The sequence below is a fragment of the Branchiostoma floridae genome, chromosome 4 (genome assembly GCF_000003815.2).
Source record: "Branchiostoma floridae strain S238N-H82 chromosome 4, Bfl_VNyyK, whole genome shotgun sequence".
Lineage (NCBI taxonomy): Eukaryota > Metazoa > Chordata > Leptocardii > Amphioxiformes > Branchiostomatidae > Branchiostoma > Branchiostoma floridae.
Genome location: NC_049982.1, coordinates 16618587 through 16640232, shown reverse-complemented (window position 1 = coordinate 16640232; position 21646 = coordinate 16618587). Strand labels below are relative to the sequence as shown.

The window sequence follows — 21646 nt, the reverse complement described above, 5'->3', positions numbered from 1 at the left end:
ACCATGATTTTACATGTATCTAAGGCCACACCAATTTAATTTCTTGGTTCACGGATTTTTTCACAAAAATTATGGAGCGAGAGGGCGAAATAAAAATAAAAATAAAAATAAAAATTGTAAAATGGTTGGGGTAAAGGTAACGGCTAATCCAAAACATAAAGAAAAAAAGTTTTCAGCTTGAAAAAAGTACAAAAACACTATTTTTGTACAGTAACAGCACCTGTACCCTCACTTTAAGGAGCTTACAATATAAAGGCCAATTTGCTATACCAGAAAGTTGGTGAATGGTTTCATTAATGGTGAAAATTTGCTGAGTAGTAATTTTTATTTTTATATTTTTTTCCAAAAAATAGGAGCGAGCGAATCCGTGAACCAAGAAATTAAATTGGTGTGGCCTAAGGGATGGATTTGAACCACACAATTGCAAGTTTTGAGCACACCTGATGCAGTGGCATACAAGTTGTGAAATGTGTCAGCCAACAAAGTTACTCTCTCCTCAGGTGCTGTTTTTATAATGTTCTGCCTGTTTAGTGTAGAAAGGTCCTATGGAAACAAATTGGTGCAGTGCAACTGATACAGCAGAGCAATATTCTTATGCATACACAAGTCCATGAAATATTTTCTGGGGCCTGACCAGAATGCAGCGTATAAAGGGAGAGATATCCCATTCCAGGCTGTCCTAGCTTTGACTGATCATTCTGATCACCACTCCCAATTACAGGGGGTTTCCACCACCCTTGTCTGAGCACCCTTTCTTATGGGCAGTCATGCCTCTTCTTTCATGCAATTCCCATTGCCATGGTAACAACGAGACCATGTATTTGCATGGCAGTGCGCAGTAACAAGGTAGGACCCAGGATACCGGAGTGAAAGTGGGATTTGTACGTGATGGATTGGACTCAACAGGCAAAACAGGAGCCAGGTGATTAATTCACGACTCTTGGCTGAGTCTTCATCATTCAGAGACAATATATCACCAACGTGATCTGAATTATCTTTGCCTTGATGCCCCAGGTAGATCTTAGAAAAGATTCAGGTAGATATTTTCCACCCAAGAGGGCATCCTGCTTGACCTTTCTTTTTGTCATAGAGTTATTAATTATCACTTGTCCAGCTTCACATACCCCTAACTATTATAGTATTATTGAGACACAAGAAAGACACACAATACACTGTTCTTTGTGGCAGAAGTATGGGGGCAAGGTACAAGGTCTTCAATGCTACCAATTTCCATCTCTCTTTGACCTGCTTATCTTGTGAGAGGGGGGTTTGTGCTCACTCCTAGCACAAATTTCGCCCCACCTCATCACACTCCAAACCAATCAAACCATTCCAATCAAATCTTCTCTGACCTACCCTCCTCGTAGGTCCTTACACACTGCTTTTGGGTCAACCTCCCATCACACAGGGCTACGGTTCAACCCAGTCCCAGAATCTTCACTCCGCGGGCAACCTCTTAGCATGCTAAGATGGCACCGTGGGAAGTCCCTTCTCATTCAAGAGAACATCCCGATATTAGGTATGCGGCCCCTATCCTGGGACTCATCTGTGTAGCACTCTCGCTTTCTCACAGGTTCTTTTTTTTTCTGGAGCACAGTCTCCTTCATCTTTTTTACTGGAGCACAGTTTCACTCTGTCTCCCACAACTACTTCTTTTCTGGAGTACTGTCTCCCTCATGGAGCACTCTGTCTCCCTCATCTCTGGAGCACTCTGTCTCCCACTTTCAATACAAGTTTGTTTCTTCACAACACCTGGTAGCACTGAATGACCAAAGTACCCATTCCCAGTTTATTAGTTTCAGACACTTACTTTGGGGACCTTGCTTCTACTTCCAGAAAACAGTACATATACAATATAGTCGGTCGAAGTTACAAACATTTGTCCAAATGTGCCGAATTCCGTTACATCAATTGAAAGAACGGCCCAAATCTCTGTTACACAGGTACACGCTGTTGCTCTCGTATCGTATGCAATCTTATACATCAGTCTAATACAAGGTCCCGCCTCTCTACTAGGCAAGTCATGCTGCGAGCTGGCGACCGTTTTACCCTGGTTGCCAATTGTTATAGCCAAGATCGGGCTGGTCGGTTAAACCGATGCTCTGCCCAGCGGATGTTTAACGCATCCTGACTTGTAACTGATCTAGATCCTCAATATCTCGACATCCATATCTTAAATACACACACATATATAATATATTTGATCTCAAATACTACCTGATTACCATTCGTCCAAACATTCATTTATTTGGGTGGGTGGGACTGGGAATTTTTCAAACCCTGCAGCATGGTAGAATTTCTCTTAACCATGATCTGGCAGGAGTGGTGCTGACTCCTCCTGCTTTCCTCTTATATATGCTACCCCCTCTGGGGGGCATTCTTCTTTAGATGACCACGTTGACTCACACATGCAGTGAGTCATCTCCTGACCATTTTCAACTTTCCTTTCGCTTACTCAGAACTCTCCCTTTCTTCCTACTGACCATTACGTCCTGTCATCTCGCTTCCCTCACAGCAGGTCATTACAAGGTTTGCTGGTCTCGGATAATTAACCCAGCTTAATAACTGAATAAGATATTAAGCTTCCATTAATTATCACTTGTCCAGCTTCACATACCCCTAACTATTATAGTATTATTGAGACACAAGAAAGACACACAATACACTGTTCTTTGTGGCAGAAGTATGGGGGCAAGGTACAAGGTCTTCAATGCTACCAATTTCCATCTCTCTTTGACCTGCTTATCTTGTGAGAGGGGGGTTTGTGCTCACTCCTAGCACAAATTTCGCCACAAGGTATCAAGGAACTTGATACCTTCCCCCCAAAACACAAGATCATACTCTCCTCGCCCTTGCCCACCATAACTGCCACACCTTTACCTGGTCTGTTCAAGACATTCCCTCCTGAGACTAACAAAACTAACTCCTTCGGCCTCTGACATTGAACTGCCGTGGTAGTCTCCTGCATATTTTCCTACTGTTGCCAAGTATCCTGTCTCCGTTGGACTCACTCCTTGGGTGCCTATCACCCAGCTTTTATGCTTAAAAGGCCCAATACACTAAAGGCTGTAGTGTAATAACACTAAAGGCTCAAAATCCTTACAAACATGCAACTCATCGAGGATTACGCCCAATTTGTTCCTTTTCTTACCCTTGTTGATACACATAAAATATTCCTCTATTCCTCTAATACAAATTATGGGCCACTAACTCAGTCTTCTAGTAATGCTGTAACCCCCAAAGCGATAGGGTTCCGTTGAACTTCCCCAATCTGCCTCACTTCACAGTTCCCTGTTCCTAGTAACTTTAATACTGCAATTCTTATTATAAAGAACCTGGGCCCTTATGATTAGTTTAAAGGGGAAACAAATCCAACCTTTCTGTATCTCCCACAACCTAACTGTAATCTTCCTCTCCCTACCTGAGGTGAATAACCCCACAAATATCGCAACACCCGCACCCATCACCAACATAAGTCTAGTACTGATCCAGGTTAGGTAGGTGCCATGTAAAGTCTCTACCACAATTATAGCATCCCATTTACTATGTTGGGCCTGTTTCCTGGGGCTCAATGTCTCCTAACATTAACTAGTCCAGAATAAACCCTGCGCTCTTGGAGAGGTTAATGTTTTCTATATAATCCCTGCATTATAATTCATAGTCTCCCTTTTCCGTATTTTATTTAAAGGCTAACTTCTCCTGGAGGACCTGGTTTCTACTTTCTTGGTACAACAGTCAAAGTACACCATTATGTTTCAGAGAGTCCTTCCTTGCATAGTACTGCTCTTCACTAATCGGAACTTGTGTAATGTTTAAGTCACCTAAAAGTTTTGTCCTTAGAGTCAGACAAAGACCCTTTCCGCTACCGCATAAAGACTTGGGGACTTGGGGCGAGTTAACCCCGCTGCCTTACTTTATAACGTGTCATATTCTGAATTGAGGAAAGGCCTGTTGTTAATGAATCACTGCTACGTGCCTCATTAGGTTTTGCCAGGCGACTGTACTGTGCCTGCAGTGTAGTTCTGTCTCCAGCATGTTGTTATTGTACCTTCTTACTTTGTTCCATCATCAGAGATGTCTATCTTACGCTCTAGAACCACCCTCTCCTTCAGAAGCTTACTTCTTCTGTTTCCGACATGTGTGACTGCTTGAAAAATGTGAGTTGTAGTCTTACTCTCTTTGGCCTCTCCTACAAGCTGCCCTACCAATTCCTTCCAATTCAAGCGGTACATATATCCTCAACAGGTATCTGATGTAAGGCGTCATTACAGATCTTCCAAACTACCTGCCAACAAGATTCCCACTTTTCCTGTTCAACTTCAATCTCCTGTGTTCCTTATGTACAGTAGTTTGATCCCTACTCAAGTCTAGTTCAGAGGTCACTTGTCTTACCAATTTGCTATTTGTCTTCCTTCGGTCTAACCTGCCGACATGTGAATTACTTCTTCTGAACCTTCTATACTACCCTTACTGATCATACAAGTAGTTGTCAAAGACATTGTCCCCACCTGGATAGACCCAGGCATAGTGCTAGTAAATTGTACGTTGGGATTCACCAACCAAGCAATTGACCATGGGTACGTAACAATGCTACTACGGTCCCTTCTTCCTCCCTATCATGTAGGGTCCTCAATCCCAAAGATCTGAAAACATAATTCTTGTTTCTGCCCTTGCAACATCGTTTCTCGACATACTCAAGTTGGTTATCTGATTCAATTGAAGGATTCTGTTCCATCTTCTCCGCATGAAATCTCTAATATCAGTGAATTACTGTTGTTGCTATACCTTAACTGCTAAGTAGTCTGCAAAGCGCAAGATGACTTCCTGAAACTGTAAGTTACTAGGGCAACATGCTTACCTAGTTACTGGTTTGTATTCTACTCTCTACTCTACTAGTCTCTAGATCTGATGTTTCGATATTCTCCTATGGTTCCATTTGAGTAGGATAATTCAACCTGTCTTCGTAGGGACCCTTCTCTGTTGTGTTGGGACTACTCGCTATATACTACTGGTTCGAGAAGATAAACCGTGTTACCTTTGGAGCCTCGAACTAAACTTCCAAACTTCTTGATTACCGATCTACTGACTGACAGTCAAGTCTCGGTGAAATTGGTTGTCATGTATGATCACACTATGACAAGCCCCCTTGGATAAGCCCTCTTACCTAATGTACATATACCTGCACCCGTGAAGGGAACTGCTACTAGTATGTAGTAGCCACTGACTACTGCCAACATCTATACACCACCCTGGGAATGACGGACACATACCTTGGAGCAGCCCTATTCCACCCTGACAATGAATGCCTATAGCTACTAAGCACTACAAGCCTGGCACTATTGTTGCCGCTGCAGTTACTCCATCCTACTGGTAGTGCTTGCATGGTCCTCTGGTGCCCCGAGCAATGCACTGATATTATGTCCCTTGCTGCCCTTAGTCCCTCCTGCTGGTGGTATTTTGCTCTGATCTTCCTTGTCCTCAGGTTGGCCATGGCCTGTCCCTCCTTGTTCTTCCCAGTTGAAGGTAGTTAAATTTTTCAAACCCTGCAGCATGGTAGAATTTCTCTTAACCATGATCTGGCAGGAGTGGTGCTGACTCCTCCTGCTTTCCTCTTATATATGCTACCCCCTCTGGGGGGCATTCTTCTTTAGATGACCACGTTGACTCACACATGCAGTGAGTCATCTCCTGACCATTTTCAACTTTCCTTTCGCTTACTCAGAACTCTCCCTTTCTTCCTACTGACCATTACGTCCTGTCATCTCGCTTCCCTCACAGCAGGTCATTACAAGGTTTGCTGGTCTCGGATAATTAACCCAGCTTAATAACTGAATAAGATATTAAGCTTCCAAAAGAGTTGAAAAGGGAATCTCAAAAAGAAGATCACCCGTCCAGGCCTCTGCCATTCAATCTTGAATTTAAACAGTCCAGACATATAGTTTTGGACTGAAAACAGTAACTTTTGTCTATTCAAGATTTTGCTTTCAATTTGTAGCTGTCTGTCCAATAATAAAAGTAAATTTAGTCTATGCCACCAAAAAATGAGTTCAATTACAACAGTGTCACTTTTATACGTATAGTTGAACGTTGACTGTGCGTGTACCAAGAAAATTATGGTGTGATACAAGTTCAGTTGTTATCTAAGTTTGAGAAATTCAAGAAGAAAGAAAACATATCATTATGGCCAAACAAAACAACTCAAAATGTTGGTTGGCCAAGATTACTCTTTTGTAATTATTATCAATATTAATACTCGGTAGCAGGAACTGAAAATATAAGAATTATGATGAATATTTCAACATAGCTAGAGCAAAAGGACACGTGAATGATATTAACGTCAGGTGGAATTGATTACAATGTCATTGCAATTCAAGCTTGTCCTTGAATCAATTCTAGAGTGCTAACAAATGACACTATGCCAAGGACAGAAAAGTCCACTACTGGTAGTATATGTGAAGTTGTATGCATACAAAATGTAGAATAAGTTTTACTTCATGTACAGTCAAGAAGACAGAATTCATACTAACTAATGTATACAATTATATATTAATCTTTTTCAACTATTTGAAAGATTTTACCATGAGTGTAGTTGTTTATCAAATTAACTAAAGACATTAAGAATAACTACAGTACAATGTGTCACAAATTTGGTAGCATTTTCCAAGTATACAAACTTGACTGTTTGAATGCAACTTACACATTTAGGTCCATCCCGTGTTTTTCTGAGGTACATGTAACGAAAGTCGAGATTACAATTCAGATTTTATCTCAGCAAGACCAGAACTCTTAGACAACTATAGTAACAGTTACTGTATATAATATTTGTCAAACACCACAGTCAGCAATATCATTTCTAAAGGCTGGGGAAAGTATAGCAGTTTGTGATAACCTTTCATTTCGTTAGTTTTGAGAAAAAGACTTTCCATGACATCACTCATTTACATGTACGTGTTACCAATAGATATAAACCCTATAGTTGACATTGTCTGAACATTACTTCCACAAGCCAACTGGACCATACCGATTCCCCTTACCCTTTACAATGAAGACAGAGGGATAAAAGTGTTAGTTCAGTGAAGACAGTCAGCAGACGGTGTCTCACAATCCAGAATGTTCTAGTTTAGATGTACTGATTTACATGTACAATCTCACCACAGTGGCAAATTTGCCAGTGTTATCACTTGTAGGATTCTATTATTTGGGGTTAGATCAGCAGGTTGCTGATAACCTGTAATATCAGAAAGAAGTAAGCAAATGATCAAGAAAAAGACATGTTTGTCTCTGACCTTGCATCACTCAGATACATGTTGTTTTCATCAATATGGACAAAGATTGTTGCCTCTACATATTTTTGCACTGTTATATTTATTAAGTGACTGAAAGTCAAGGTTATTATGGAAGCCAATGGACGGACAACAACAATAACATATCAGCTGCATATTGAAGAAAAAATGGCATTTTTATTTCCTATGTATTATATACATCAACGGAACAGCAGTCAGAAGCCTCAGTAGTTGATGAAAGAATCTGACTATAACTTCAACAGCCTAGCATCTGATTGGAAAGGTTACACTATTTTCCAAGTCAAAGATTAGACCCAGCAAATCTTTGCGCTGGAAAATAGATTAACCTTTTCCATAATGTCATATACCAACACAGGTGAACTTTCATGCTAACCTCGCTTCGCCTCATGTCAGTTACGAGCTTGGTCACGCGCTGCTGTGGGTGACGCCATTCCTCACCAGCATGAAGAGGAGTTAAAAGAGCGTTCTTTTTCTCACTTTACAAGGTGTATAGCAACGTTCCTACATAAAGCAAAGCTGCCATGATGAGAACAGAATGGGGTCAATTGACACCTCAGTCACTAGCAAAGGGAGAAGAGACTACCAGGTTTGCTTTTTGAAACTTCATAGCATTGTGGCATTTTTTATGTGAGATCCACCCACGGAATCAGCCACACTTTATGTTCCACAAAAATTTACAGTTATGAAAAATGAACAAGCTTTCCTAGGATCTAATACACTGTGCTATTAAATAAATCTAACAATGGAGATCTGATTGACAATCTGCAAATTTCCAAAGGTTTTGTGCCAATTTCATTTCTTAGTCAATGTAGCATCAATACTCTTATAACTTCACCAGAAACCATGATACGGCCACTTGAGAAAAACATGCATGAATTTAAACTGATTTAAAGAGCATCAGTAAACTCAGGTATATACGTTTCAATATATAATAAGGTGTTGAAGACAATCTTGAAAAGGTCTCTATATAAAATTAATGTTTTTTTTAGAACTAGTATCTAGATTGTGGTACCAGGTGGAATTTTGGAAGTTGATGTTAAACCTAATTATGATATTTTAGTTTTGAATAATCATAGTTTCATGTTAGTAGGCATTTGTATTCTTTTCCTATTGATACAGTAGTACTATCAATTAAATGGACAGGTTTGAAGCTAATGGTCCAGGAGTGGAATACAACAGCATTTTAAACTGTGACGGTTCTCTCGTTACGTTATTTCAATAAATCTTAAATCTTTGCTACCAGTAATCCCTCTCTTGATTTTTTACTTAAGTATTTACTACATGTAGGAAGCACTAAGTGACTATCATGCAGTTCTAAACCCTTGGAATGTGATACTGTTGTCAATAAATCCCATGATACTAATTAACTACATAATTTTTCAACATCCATAGTGTATTAATTTTGTTGACAGTGGATAAATGATTACGGTGTACAATGATGATGAAATGATTACATGCCATTCAACAGTGGCAGAAGCTAAATGATGTACAAAACAAAATGTTGGGACAGTACTATGTAACTTTTGTAATTGCTAGGTAGATGCAAAAAGGGCTAAGGACACAATTTGGCAGACTTATGAGTTTTTAGATGATTTTGACAGGGTGATATTTCTTGTCAGTATTATTTGATTATGATTGGGAATGTGATGTTTCTTTCTGTCGTTAGTATTTCCTCTACGGAAATAATATTTTGCATGCTCTAAAGTAAAAGTTTTTTCATAGATCTTCTATGGATATTCATTCTGTATCAGTATTCCTGAAATAATACGATCAAATGATATAAACTGAATCACTGCTGTCCTTCTGTGTGCCATGTTTCACTATAATGATATATAATTACAGAGTAAAGCGTGACACCCGTACAATGGAGGCCATTTTCAGATACACGCAAGCCTAATGACTGTTATGGTATGGCTGTCACTAAGGAGGGCCTACTGTAATGGTGCAATGCTTGGAAATTTTGATTACTGGTACGGTGATTTGAAGTTAAGATAGAGGTGGTAGGATGCAATCCACAACAACAAGACCTCATTGATTGTTTACTATTCAAAAGTGTGATCTGTTACTCTATGCAAATTTGAAAACCTAATATTGAGTAATTAGGTCATACTTGAATAGTGAGGGGTTGACAGAGACAATTTTTGAAATTGTTGCAGTCCCTGGGTGAACATGCCCCAGTGATAAGCTCGATAGGCTTAATCAATCATAAAGTCAAAAGCTACAAGAGTTACATTTACTATCTGCATGTAATGCTAGTTCACCTAAATCCATGGAATAACCTAGATTCGTTGTTTTAAAAAACTGGGTATTTAAAGATTTTAGGTTAACAACGTTGGTTTCAAATGTCAACTTTGTCAAAATATCGCCAAAAAAATGTGAAACAGCCTTCCTTCGACTTAACGATCCCCAAATACCCTATTTTTAGATACAACGGATATAGGTTACCCTATGGATAAAGGTGAACTAACGTTAGGCCCAGGTAAAAGGTAACCGTTGTAAATGATATTGAGACTACAAGATATTATGGATCTTTTTAGTAAATTTCCTAGATTCTAACGTAAATGCCATGTATCACATGTTTGCAACAACAGGTATTGAGTTTACACGTATATCGAAAATTGTACTTCCTATTGCATTGTGTAGAATAGCATGTGTCCTACTTATCAAATGGCTCATATTTGTGACTGCATTACTTCCAGCTCGATGTATTTGACCCATTAAAGATAATGTAAAGCTATCCTAATACATAATGTCCGCAATGTTAATACCCACAGATAACATTAATTGAATGCAATAATTCAGTCTCTCTTTATCTGTTTTATTTTCCAATATAGGCAATGAGTCTGGAGCTACCACCTAATTGCAATATAAAAATTGGACAGTGTTATTACTATAATTAAATAAACATATATGGCTAAATCGCTACTAAAAAGCAGAACACTTATGCAATATTCCTAAATGTCTGTTTTTCTTATAAACAAACAACATATTATTACATGTACATTTATTTTCATGTTTTTTTATGCCATGTGTCACTTGACTTTTTTGACCACTAGGGTCAGCATTATGAAGAGGTCCAGGAGAGAAACCTTTTAATATTTCATGAAAGTGTGATACAGCCCTGTCCCCAGAGTTCAAGACTTGGTTAGCACTCAGGTCGACCTTGATAAAAAGCCACGCAGAGGAAGATATGATATCATATAACAGCATTTTCTAGGAAAATGAGTTTAGATAAAGCAGAGAGAATACAATGTAGGATTCCAAAAGCAATACTTTAGGGCAATGGTGGCATTTGCTGGATTCTGATGAATTATCGTGGTGGGATATTTCTTGAGTGAACAGGTTGTGTAAAAGCTTCTGAATTCACCACTGACTTGCAAATGTGACTGTGAATTCTACACTTTAGCCAAAATGTTGATATAAGGAAGTTGTATAGAAACATTGCAAAGATTTGAACAAACACATGTATCTTCTTTAACAAAAGAATTCTATTACCTGCCATACATGTACAAGAACTGTACATGTATGATCAAAAGCGAAATGAAAAGGTCAACAACACTATACAAATGTATGTGTTAAAGGGTTAGGCTATTTTTTTTGTCTACAATATTGGCATTGTCTTCAATAAATTAGATATAAACCAAATGAATGAAGTGAAACATAATAATAAAGTCTGTATCATTTTACAAAAGCTGAACATGTACATTTCATGGGAATTGTCTTGCTTGGCTGTTGAACTTATTAGTGATATAATTTCTCTTGTACAAACCACAGTACTTATTAATAAATGTATTTTATTGAAATGTGTTGCCCACATTTAAATCACTTTGACATAATGATATAGTCATTATTTTACTTGCAGTGGGTAATATTTCACCCAATCTGTACAAAATGTACAATCTGTATAATTATCTATGTATATTATAAGCTATATCTGGGTATAGAATGTGAGTTGTATTTGTCAGAAAAATTATGTTTTAATGTTAAATGCTAGCAGTCCCTTAAGATTTCATAACATTTAAATATTTTTTAGTTATTTGCACACAGTGTATACTATAAAGGTACATGTATGTGCTTACCTTACAAGAAGACAGGTCAGGCCATAGACTGTGTAGAAGTGTGACTCTTTAATTCCTACTCCACTGCATGCAGAAAATACGGATGGAAAAGTCCCAAATAATCCTTAAACAATAGAGTTCTACTTTCTCCAATCATCAGGTAGATGGTTACACACAATTGTGAATCGGAGTAATTCAAACGACTTAGTAAGCTTGTCGAATAGTGGAGTTGCATAGGGCATGCTGATGAAGCTGTTAAAGATTTTAACTGTTACAGAAGCATGTGAAGTCATTCCTCAGGAAAATCACCCATTACTGTTCCTCCCAGCTGAACATAACTTTTTGCTTTTGTTTCCCAAGAGATTTTCCCTGCAAACTGCTGATCATCAGTGGAAGGTGATAAAATCCAAGAGAACAGCTGTACATTCCAGTCTGGTCCCTTATTTCCGCTTCTTAGAGGAAGATATCCTTTGTTGATAAGGAGTAATTCCCAGTAATTGCAGTGTACATGTGATGCAAATCGTCTACTATCTTGCTGTAAGCATGTAGAGCTATTCCACTTATTTTGCGTTCTGTAGTCATCTTTGTACGATTTGATTGTTGATTCAGCATTGCATTGATGATCTGGGCATTGCAAGGTTTTACGAAACAAGAGAAAAAAAGCTCCATATTGATGCAGCTATTGTCTGATTCTTCACTGAACTTATCAGGTAGATGATGATGATTCTCAGTGAGTAGGTCACAGATTTCCATTTGGCAAGATATTTGACATTTCTAATAGTAGGTATAGATCTCCATGTTTGTTTGTTTGTTGTGCTCAGGACTTTTGAAATTGTTCTTTTGTTTCCATGGTTATGAACCCCGTATGTAACTAGTAGATTGGTACAGGTGACAGAAATTGCAGAATTGATTTTATATTTGGCAGCTTTCTACCATGAATAATTTGAATTGGTGATGTATACAAATAAGCAATGTGCATGATTCTTCAAATCAATGTTTTAGATTGGTTTTAAGGTTGTGTGCATAAATACTAGCACAAAGTTATACATATAACAATTGTTACCTGGCATAGATCAAAGATAGAGACCTTTTAGAAAGTAGTTTGTTGGCTTTTGCAATTTTTGTGTGTCCACATTGTGATTACATAGCAAGTTCAACCTTTGAAGAAGAGAGATGTTGAACAATTTGGTGAATGGCCATGTTGGTAGGATGAGCTTAGGGCCCCTAAGTGCACTTCTGAGTGAAGTCGGCCAAATCAGGAGCATCAGTGGCTAAATGACCACTTGTTGGATTCAAAGCACCTGTATTTTGCATCAGGGTAGTGCTAATGGTGCCAGGATTCAGAGGTGTAGAAAGGTGATAAGTATTCGAATCTCCTGCAAGTATATACATGTTCTGGGAAGTGGACCAAACTTGATCATCGTTTTGACTATCAACAGTTATCATGTGTCGACTACCTTGATTGTGTTGTCCCATATCGGAGAGGCACCACAAGTTTCTGGGTAGAACTGCAGTGTCATAGTCCCGACATGTGTCTCTCGTGAGCTGCCTGCCTGATCAGTGACAGCTTCCCCCACAGGGGTATACTTCGAGTAGAAAACGTTATTGTTACACTCTGTACGTTCAACCACATTGTAGGCAAGCCTGAAGCGAAGGTGATTTGGACTGTCCGCATTATCAGGGTGCTGATGGTAAAGGAACCTAAACACAATGTCACAGTTGTCCATACAGGGGTTCTCCTTCCGAACCAGAGCATAAGTTGTCATGTTATAGAACAGTTTTGGTGCCAGCATCTTTTGATGTTCACTGCTCCACATACCAAAACTACGACACTTCCTGGTGAGCTGGAATCCCTGCCGTGTAGCTGCTTTAATCTCGTCTATTCCGACCAGCTTCTCTGCCCAGGAAGGGTTGATGTTTCCTTGACTATTAACGTTCACATGCATTTGGCGTACTTGGATGTAGGAATGGTTTTCCAACAAAACTCTGTGCAGTGCTAGACCCCCAAATGTTGTGAGACCGCCTACCAGTAGAACCCAGCATGTACCCACAAGGGAGCATAAAGCTCTTTTAAGCTTCTGTTGCTTGTAGCGTATATGTCTGGGGGATGCCAAAATGTTCAATGGAGAATCCTCTAAGGCTGGTTCTTGTGCCTCGAGAGGCTTGTTCTCCTCACTGTCGCCAAACACAAACACGAGAGAATACAGGAAAACAAATACCATATGGACGAGCACCGCACTCTGTGTCAATATATGGACCAAGTCAGGTGCCGTAAGTTTGCATAATTGTGTGTTTATTGCTGAGGTTGCTGTGTCCACCACTACCAATTGTGGTCCGTGAAGGAACAGTAAGGTCATCTTCAAATACTTTCTAGATATCGTACAATCCATGCTCATGGTATCTCTCCTTCGTCCGTGGACACATCTAGATAATGTTCTCATAAATAGCAGCAAGACAGACACGCCAATACCTACCATGAGGCTGAGCTTAATCCCTGCGATCCAGTCAATCTCCCCCAACTCTGATATGTAGCCATAGTAATGGTTGAGCCAGATGAAGTACACAGAGTCAAAGCATATCATCCCCAAGGAAAGGGTGGATATCACAAAGCTGAGCAGGGACAGGACAATCATACAGGGAGATAGTAGTAAAGGCACCTGTTTTCTCTTTGCATTCCTGTTCAATCCGGGTGGAAAGTCTTGAATTTCAAACTCCAAACTGGTGTATGTGCAGGGAGTGTGGTTAAGGTGATTCCCCTGATGGATACATGCTTGCCGCGTGAGCTCCGAGCTGGGGTTGCTGCTTGATTGGGACTCCCGGCACTCGGAGATGTCTGGTAGCCCGTTACACAGGCCAGGCTTCCCACAGCTGGGAGCAGGCATTGCTGGCTCTTCCCTCGGTCGCAGCTCAGACATGGTAATGTCCACGCAGCTGCTCTGACAGGAGCTGTAGACACTGTTGCTGCCACTGGGCCACGACAGGCTGCTGGGCCATACATCCTCCATTCCTGCACTATTCCACACACGTAATGCATATGAAAGGCTAATTCCGACCAGGGTTAATTGCTTCTTTCAGACTCTCCGAGTCGAACGACGGTGTTTCTCTTTTGGGGGAAAAACAAAGCCAGAAGCCCAGCAGGCACTCTCTGGGCAGTTTATTCCTGGTCTATCGCTGACAATACTGTCCCCCCATCGCTTTATCACGACATCGCAACACGCCCCCGAGAACCCAGCTGGCGGCACAGCCTCCTCTCCAGATGCATATCACTGTGGAGCCCTCACCAGTGGTAGACATCAACAATTATCCATCACACAGCTTTTGGGTACCGCCATCAAAATTAGGGAGACCAGCATTTAATGTGGAGCATTTAGAGGTTCAGAGTGGGAGGGACTATTCATCCTTATAATGAACCCCACGGGATCTTCTCAATACCAACTCATTGAATATGTTTAGCGGACCCTGTAAGTGGATATCCAATGGCGTTAATGTGGGTTTCCATGGTGATGAACTCGTGGCTGCCCCTCTCCAATAGAAAATCAATGCCTGTCACCCTCCCAGGTATGCTACACTAATCTCCTGGGTAACAATAGGTGGCATGATAGTGCTGATTCTGATGGAAGCAGACAATGAAGATTCCTGTAAGCACCATATAGCCCCGAACACTGTGAGTTGGATTGATAGGCTGCAGTAGTCTGTGCCAATTATAGACAAGACAGGGCAGGACCCAGTATTGGAGCACCAAGGGCAGTCCCACAGGACCTGCAGTGCACAATTTAAAACCTGACCTTTTCTACTGCTTTACAGTCCCACTGCCTTTGGATAATTTAGCCACTAAGACCCTTTGAACTTGCTTTGTACAAATCCTTTGCATATAGCGGCCATCTGACGCCAGCCCTGCACAGGCCCAGACAGAATGTCTTTACTCATATCTGTAGAGTAAGCTTTCCAAATTTTGTGCTCTGCAGTTTCCTTGATAATGATAATGATGTGTTGTAAGTTTCCAAAATAAGGCTGAATTCTATTATTTGATATGCCTTTGGAAGGATAAAGCTTATTATATTACGTGAAATGGCACATTCATGTTCATTTGAGTGTTTTTAAAGAATTCTCTACCACATATAAACTTCCATGTTCCAAATACTTTTCCTTTCACTGGAGAAGTACAAGATGTAAAATTTTCAATGTTGAAAGGTTATGAAAAAGTTCAAATCAAAGCATTCATATGACATTCTTGCATTTAAGTCTCTTGCAACTTGAAGGGACAATATATGGCTACATGTACCATATGGGCATGATGCATGCATCTTAATTTTTATTGAGTTATGCTTTCATTCTGGGAATAATTTACCACAACAAATCAGAATCCATATGCGGAAACTTTGTCATAATATGTCACTGGGGACTGATATGATTTGTGGCCCTGAAACAAATGAAATTGCAGACATTCTGGCATTGGTTCAGAAATGATGAAGTCACTGAAACATAGCAGTATCAAATGCTCTTAATCTGCTTTCATCAGTGGCAATAAGAAATCTATGAATTGTTTCTAATCTTTATCCTTGACCAATTATATATTACTATTTTCTGTTCGAAGAGGGGTACATGTATGTATAACAATAAATCCATACTGGCAAGCCTTTCATTTTGTGTCTTCTTTCCTCGTTTTTCCAACATAATTGGATCCCTGCATGAAGACTTCAAGCTTGGCCATGTAGAACAGACACAGTGAACTTTAAACTAAACTGCCGAGTTTTATTCCCTAGCAGTATACTCTGTAGTGCCACGAAGCAGCAACAATGGTGTTTGAAAAATTGAAGAAAATCTCAGTGACGTACATGTATGCCCTAAGTTGCATATTCTAATATGTACTATAATGACATAACCTCAGTGACATATGTCCTTTGCCAAATGATGCCACTCCTTATGACTGAATATTATAAATGTTTCTCATTGATTATGCAACAAAGGTCCTCATAAATCATATAAGGTTATTATCCTGTCTATCCCAAAAAAATTTGTTCAACATAATCATGAAAGTCTTATATCATATACATGTAATTTTCATGATTTATTGTGTAACGGTGTTCAACTTTACTTAACTTTCAAATTTTTCTTAATTTTCAAAAAAGCAGATTACCACTATGAAATTATTATATGATTTTAGTCCTTCGTTATGCAAATAATGTCTCATTTGCATAATTTTCATACATCAATATCCCTCTATTTCTCAGTTATACATGTAGCTACCTACAGTTTTTGCCACATGTTTGAAAGTCTTATAATGGAATGCAGTGACTTGATAGAATTTTCTAATTGGATTCTTAGATAGAACCAATTTTCTAATGAAGTTCCTTGGATAGAGCCAATAATTTTTTTTTATTTTTTATTAGTCACTTGTATTTACAAAGTATGTCTCTCTATTGCACCAGCTGAGCTATTCTTCTTTAAGTGTTCTACTTATACATGTATATTCATCCATTAAGAGGGTCTTATGGAAAACTTTATTACCAGGTGCCAAACTTAACTGATCAGTGTTTCCAATTAGTTTTCAAAATAAGCTTTGCTGCTAGAAAGTTTTAAAAATCCCACATATAATTTAGCAGTGCTCTACTGTAGGAACATGCAGTTCTTATAACTGCTTTTTATATTGTTGAGGCTGCTATGCTCAGATTAGGCTACATACCTGGCCATTTTATGTATGACAACAACAGTGTGATGTCTAACTGTAATTGGTCCTCTTCGTTATAACCTGAAAGTCACACTTCCCATTGTATTCTCAGCAGACATACAAAAGATTGCTATAACTGCAGGTAGCTGATCTAATGAGATCCCAATGGAGAAAACTACTAGTAGGATATTCCTTGGGTGTTTCTCGATTCACTTGACAGTTCTTCCAGCACAGTGAAGGATAAAATATCTTTGATTCAAAATTCAGTGATGCACCATGTTTTTTGAGGAGTGAGTGAGTGAGTGAGGGAGGGGGTATTTGGAGATCGCCATAGCAAGCCGTTGCAGGTGAAGTCCCTGTCATGGGTAGACTGTAATGCTTTTAATTACAGATGTCAACTGCTGCAAATTAAGCAATCCTTGGCCTTTAGCCTAGCCTGTAGCCATTTAACATAGTCCTGACGTCATGTTGTCAGCCTTTGTTACTCAAAATGCCCACACTGACGTCATGTGTTCCACTGTTTCCATGGTGATACAAATTGTCCAATTAGTTCTATATCCAGAAAGATGGATGTGGGATGATGTAATCAGTGGACCACTCTCTCTTCATCAGTCTGGACCGCCATCTCTTACTCCATCAGCCTTACCTTATCATGAAAACAATATCAGTCACATGTTTGTATTTAGTTTCCTCTATCTAACTTAAGATAAAAGATACAGGAGCAGAGATTCAGACAATATGCTTGGTAGGTAATTTGCACTATTAGTGCAATGATTATGACTGTAAATACAATGTAAGGACCTGCTAACTGATGAATTATAAGATTGATACAGGGAGAAAGAACTGGGTCAGACTTAGAAATACCCGGTAAGAAAGATCTGATGAGGTTTGAACTGATCTTCCTACTTTTCCTTCTTGTTACAGCAAAACATATAGTACTGGAAAATACTACCAAAAATAATTACAAAACTTTCATTTCATCTACATGTCCTTTCATAGCAATTGTTCTTGTCATCCTGCCCCTTAAACATATGACACAATATAATACTTAATAGAGTTTTTTTTTGTCTGTCTGTATCTGAAGAAATGTTTGTATATACTTGTAAGTATATACAGGTAACTGTAATATCATGTCATGAGGTATTTCATTTGTTATGCCATGCAGATACAGGTCCTGGAAAAGCATTGAGAATGACATTAATTAAGGCTAACTAAAGCTCTTTTCTTCCCACAGAGGACAGACACTCAGCTGCTGGCTCAGTTTTACTACCTGGATGAGGAACTGAATACTGTTGCTGCGGAGCTGGACAGCTTTGATGGCAGGAAAGACCCAGAACGATGCACGCTACTGGTCAACCAGCTGCGGGCCTGTCAAGACAAGGTACAATCTCATGAGCATGACACTATATCCGCTGTAATCATACAATCAACCAATCTAATTGTTTGCTTGCATCATACACATCCCTTTACTTGATTTAAAAGAGACAACAAACTTCAACAATGAATTTGGCCATTGCCTATCTAAAGTCAACAACCTGTTCAGTTTGAATTACAGCTAAATAATTTGTGCCTCACATTCTTTTGATGACATTTCATGGTAAGCTCATTATCAAAAGAATGTGAAAAAAAGATTTAGCCTGGTCCAGGTTTCAATTTCAAATGGACCAGGTTATTCAAGATGCCTTCAAAAGAATGCAAGAATGCAAGATTATTTTATCATTCACCCTCTTTTGATGGCAAGGTAATTGATGGAGACTTTGTCATCAAAATAATTCGAATCTGAGATAGGAATAGTCTTGCCTCAGTTTAAACTCACATTGGCTACAGTATATCAGAATTTTCCTGTCAACCCTCCTTGCATACATTTAAGGCAGAAATTATTTCAGCCATCAATCTGAAAATACAGCTACTGTTATGTGTCACCTTGACGTTCAGAAAATTCAGAAATGACTATGGGTTTGGCAAAGAATAAAGTTACGATATTTCGTAATGCGACATTGCAACCACAGCAGCACCCCAAATCCACTTACTGCTCTTAAAAAACATAGCTGCAGGAGTTATTATTCCCTGTGCTATCTTCTTGTGGTTGGTTTGAATGGAAGAGCACGCTGCCTCCCCTGGAAGATTCTAAATGCATTCGTGTTAAAGGTGCCGAAGGCTTTAAAATCGATCTCTGATGCTGGAAGGAATCATAAATACACATTCATCAAGATGCGTCAAGAGCAGTATGCTTTCCATAGCGGTGGAAGGGCTAATTGGTGCAGGCAGAACATCAGCCTGCTGGGAGTTTGTAATAACTTAAAATGACTGTGCTGTGGTTTCTCTTTCTCTCTGGATACAAGGAGATAGCAACCCATGGAGTTCAACTGTTACAGTATTCAGAAGAAAAGGACTCTGACTCTTGCTTTCTAGTTTGTTGACTTGTTGAAACGTACCCAATGTTGGCAATAATGTTGTATGTGTTCATTCCCTCACCATAAGTTATTTTATGCAAATCTCTCATCCCATTTTTGACACACCCTTGCTAGTTGTAACACTTGAGTATATTATTCATGCTTCCAAACCATCAAGACTTTGAATGCATGTTTATTGTACTGCCGTTTGGAAAACTTGTGGTATGTACATTGTAACATAACCTTATTTGATCTTGGCATAGTCTTGGCTAAAGCCTGCTAATCAATGCAGCAACTAATTGTTGTTATATACTACTGTCAGAATTGTTGCTTAATGTTATATTTGATGCTGATAATGTGACATACATTCCAAGTTAACATTCAGACAATCATATTTTTGGTGTCTAACATCTTGTCAGGTAACTAGATAACATATTTTGTAACATTTTGTAAAATGTTGCCACAGCTAAAGCCATCCATGGTGCTGAAAAGAAGGTTGTTATTATGTATGTTCTTGACAGTGGAAACCTACATGAATGTAGCTGTCTTGCCAAGTTATTGTCAAAAGAACAAACAGTGGAGCTATGTTCTTTCCTTACTTGTTAGTCAATGCATGTAATGATAGTATCGAGCATACACAAATCATTCATATATATTCAAACCTCATAACATTAAACTCAAGCAAGCAGACTGTCTTGTGGGTAATTTTAGCTCACCAATAGCTATAACATGTATGCGCAATGGCCAAGTGGTTAGAGTGTTGGCCTTGCATTCGGTAGGTTGTAACTCTGATGCTTAGCCAAGTGATTTTTACTCCTGAAGTAAACCATAGATGCATCTAAGTTAAAGAAGGAAAGGAAAGTCGTGAAACAGTAAAAATAACATACTTGTATTTCCTCTTCCGCTGCAGAGGAGAGAAATATGATTAGAGAGACAAGATATTCTCCTGGCCTGGTAGGATATTGGGTGAGATTTGTCTCCATGATAGAAGCTTGGCTTTGCTTCTGCCTCGAGGCATCATAACTTCATACATACCAAAGACACTGATAGCATCATTGCGTCAGTTGTATGTGCCTGAAGCCACAGGTGAAAGGCTGTCATGGAAATTGGAAGCAAGCAATTACCCAAGGGCAGATCCTTTAACATGGGCTATTAAAGGAACGCTTAAATATCCCCACCACAGTGTGTGCACAGGTACAGCAGCACGTCCAGATCCTTGTAATATATCATGGTAATCCCTGCCGAACAGATTGCAGGGCTGTGGAAACAAGTATGATTGGATGGGTCCAATGAAGGGATAGATTGGAAACGGATAAGGACCCCTCTAGAGCAGAGCGCTGCTCAACAGCAGCAGAATCACTTGCACTGATCAAGGGCAGCTCTGTTTTAGAGTCTTGTCGTGAAAAACTATATGGTTTCTCACCTCACCTCACCGGTTCCATATGGTTTGGTCATGTCCAAATGTTGATAAGCTGGCTCAAATAAATGATCGTTTTTCAGACTTCAGACTGTACATGTATGTAATGTTGGTATAATCTTTCATGGTCTTATGTACATTGTTAGCAGTCCTACAGTACATGTAGCTCACTTCATTTTGCATTCAGTGTTTCATTTCAACCACAAGGTCTGATACTTCCTATCCTTCATTTCTCTTCTGCATTGGGTTATTCAGGATGTTATGAGTTGGGATCATATAATGTCCCCAATCAATTCCACCGTGGCTCTGCCTCTGATCTTGGCATGGCATGGTAAATCACTGTGACACAGTTCTCAGCTCAACCATGACTGAGTGCTTGGTCATCATTGAGGAAAGCCTTCAGACAGTCGTGCATCACTGAGGACTTCTCTTTTTCTTTTAGGACTTCTCTTTTTCTTTTGATGTACAGTAAGTCTTACTGTAAATGTGATGCAATTTCCAGTAATATTGTGGAAGTAATTTGGGGAGAAGAATTATGTGGAGAATTTTTTTAGGAAAGGACTTAGGGCATACTTGTATATGTAACATACATGTATGACTGTATGATCTATAGACATCATCGTCTTCTTACAATGCTTTATTTGTAAATTCGTGGAAGCCATAAGTCAAGCTCTTACCATCTAAACTTCAGATGTGTGTTATAGCCAATACAAATTAGATTAATGGACATGGGTAATCTCACATTTACAGCAGTGAACCAGTGATCACTGCTACAAGTGATGCAGAATAAAGCAGGCAGACTTACC

At 39.3% G+C, this 21646-nt stretch overlaps 1 protein-coding gene across 1 annotated transcript in view; it reads left to right on the top strand.

Moving 5' to 3' along the window:
* Positions 1-21646, top strand: part of LOC118414211 (lateral signaling target protein 2 homolog) — a gene marked incomplete in the record, with an annotated part of 109845 nt that overhangs the window by 31076 nt on the left and 57123 nt on the right. Inside the window, 1 exon segment of the mRNA XM_035818093.1 lies at positions 18265-18411. Coding sequence (XP_035673986.1) covers positions 18265-18411 — 147 coding nt within the window.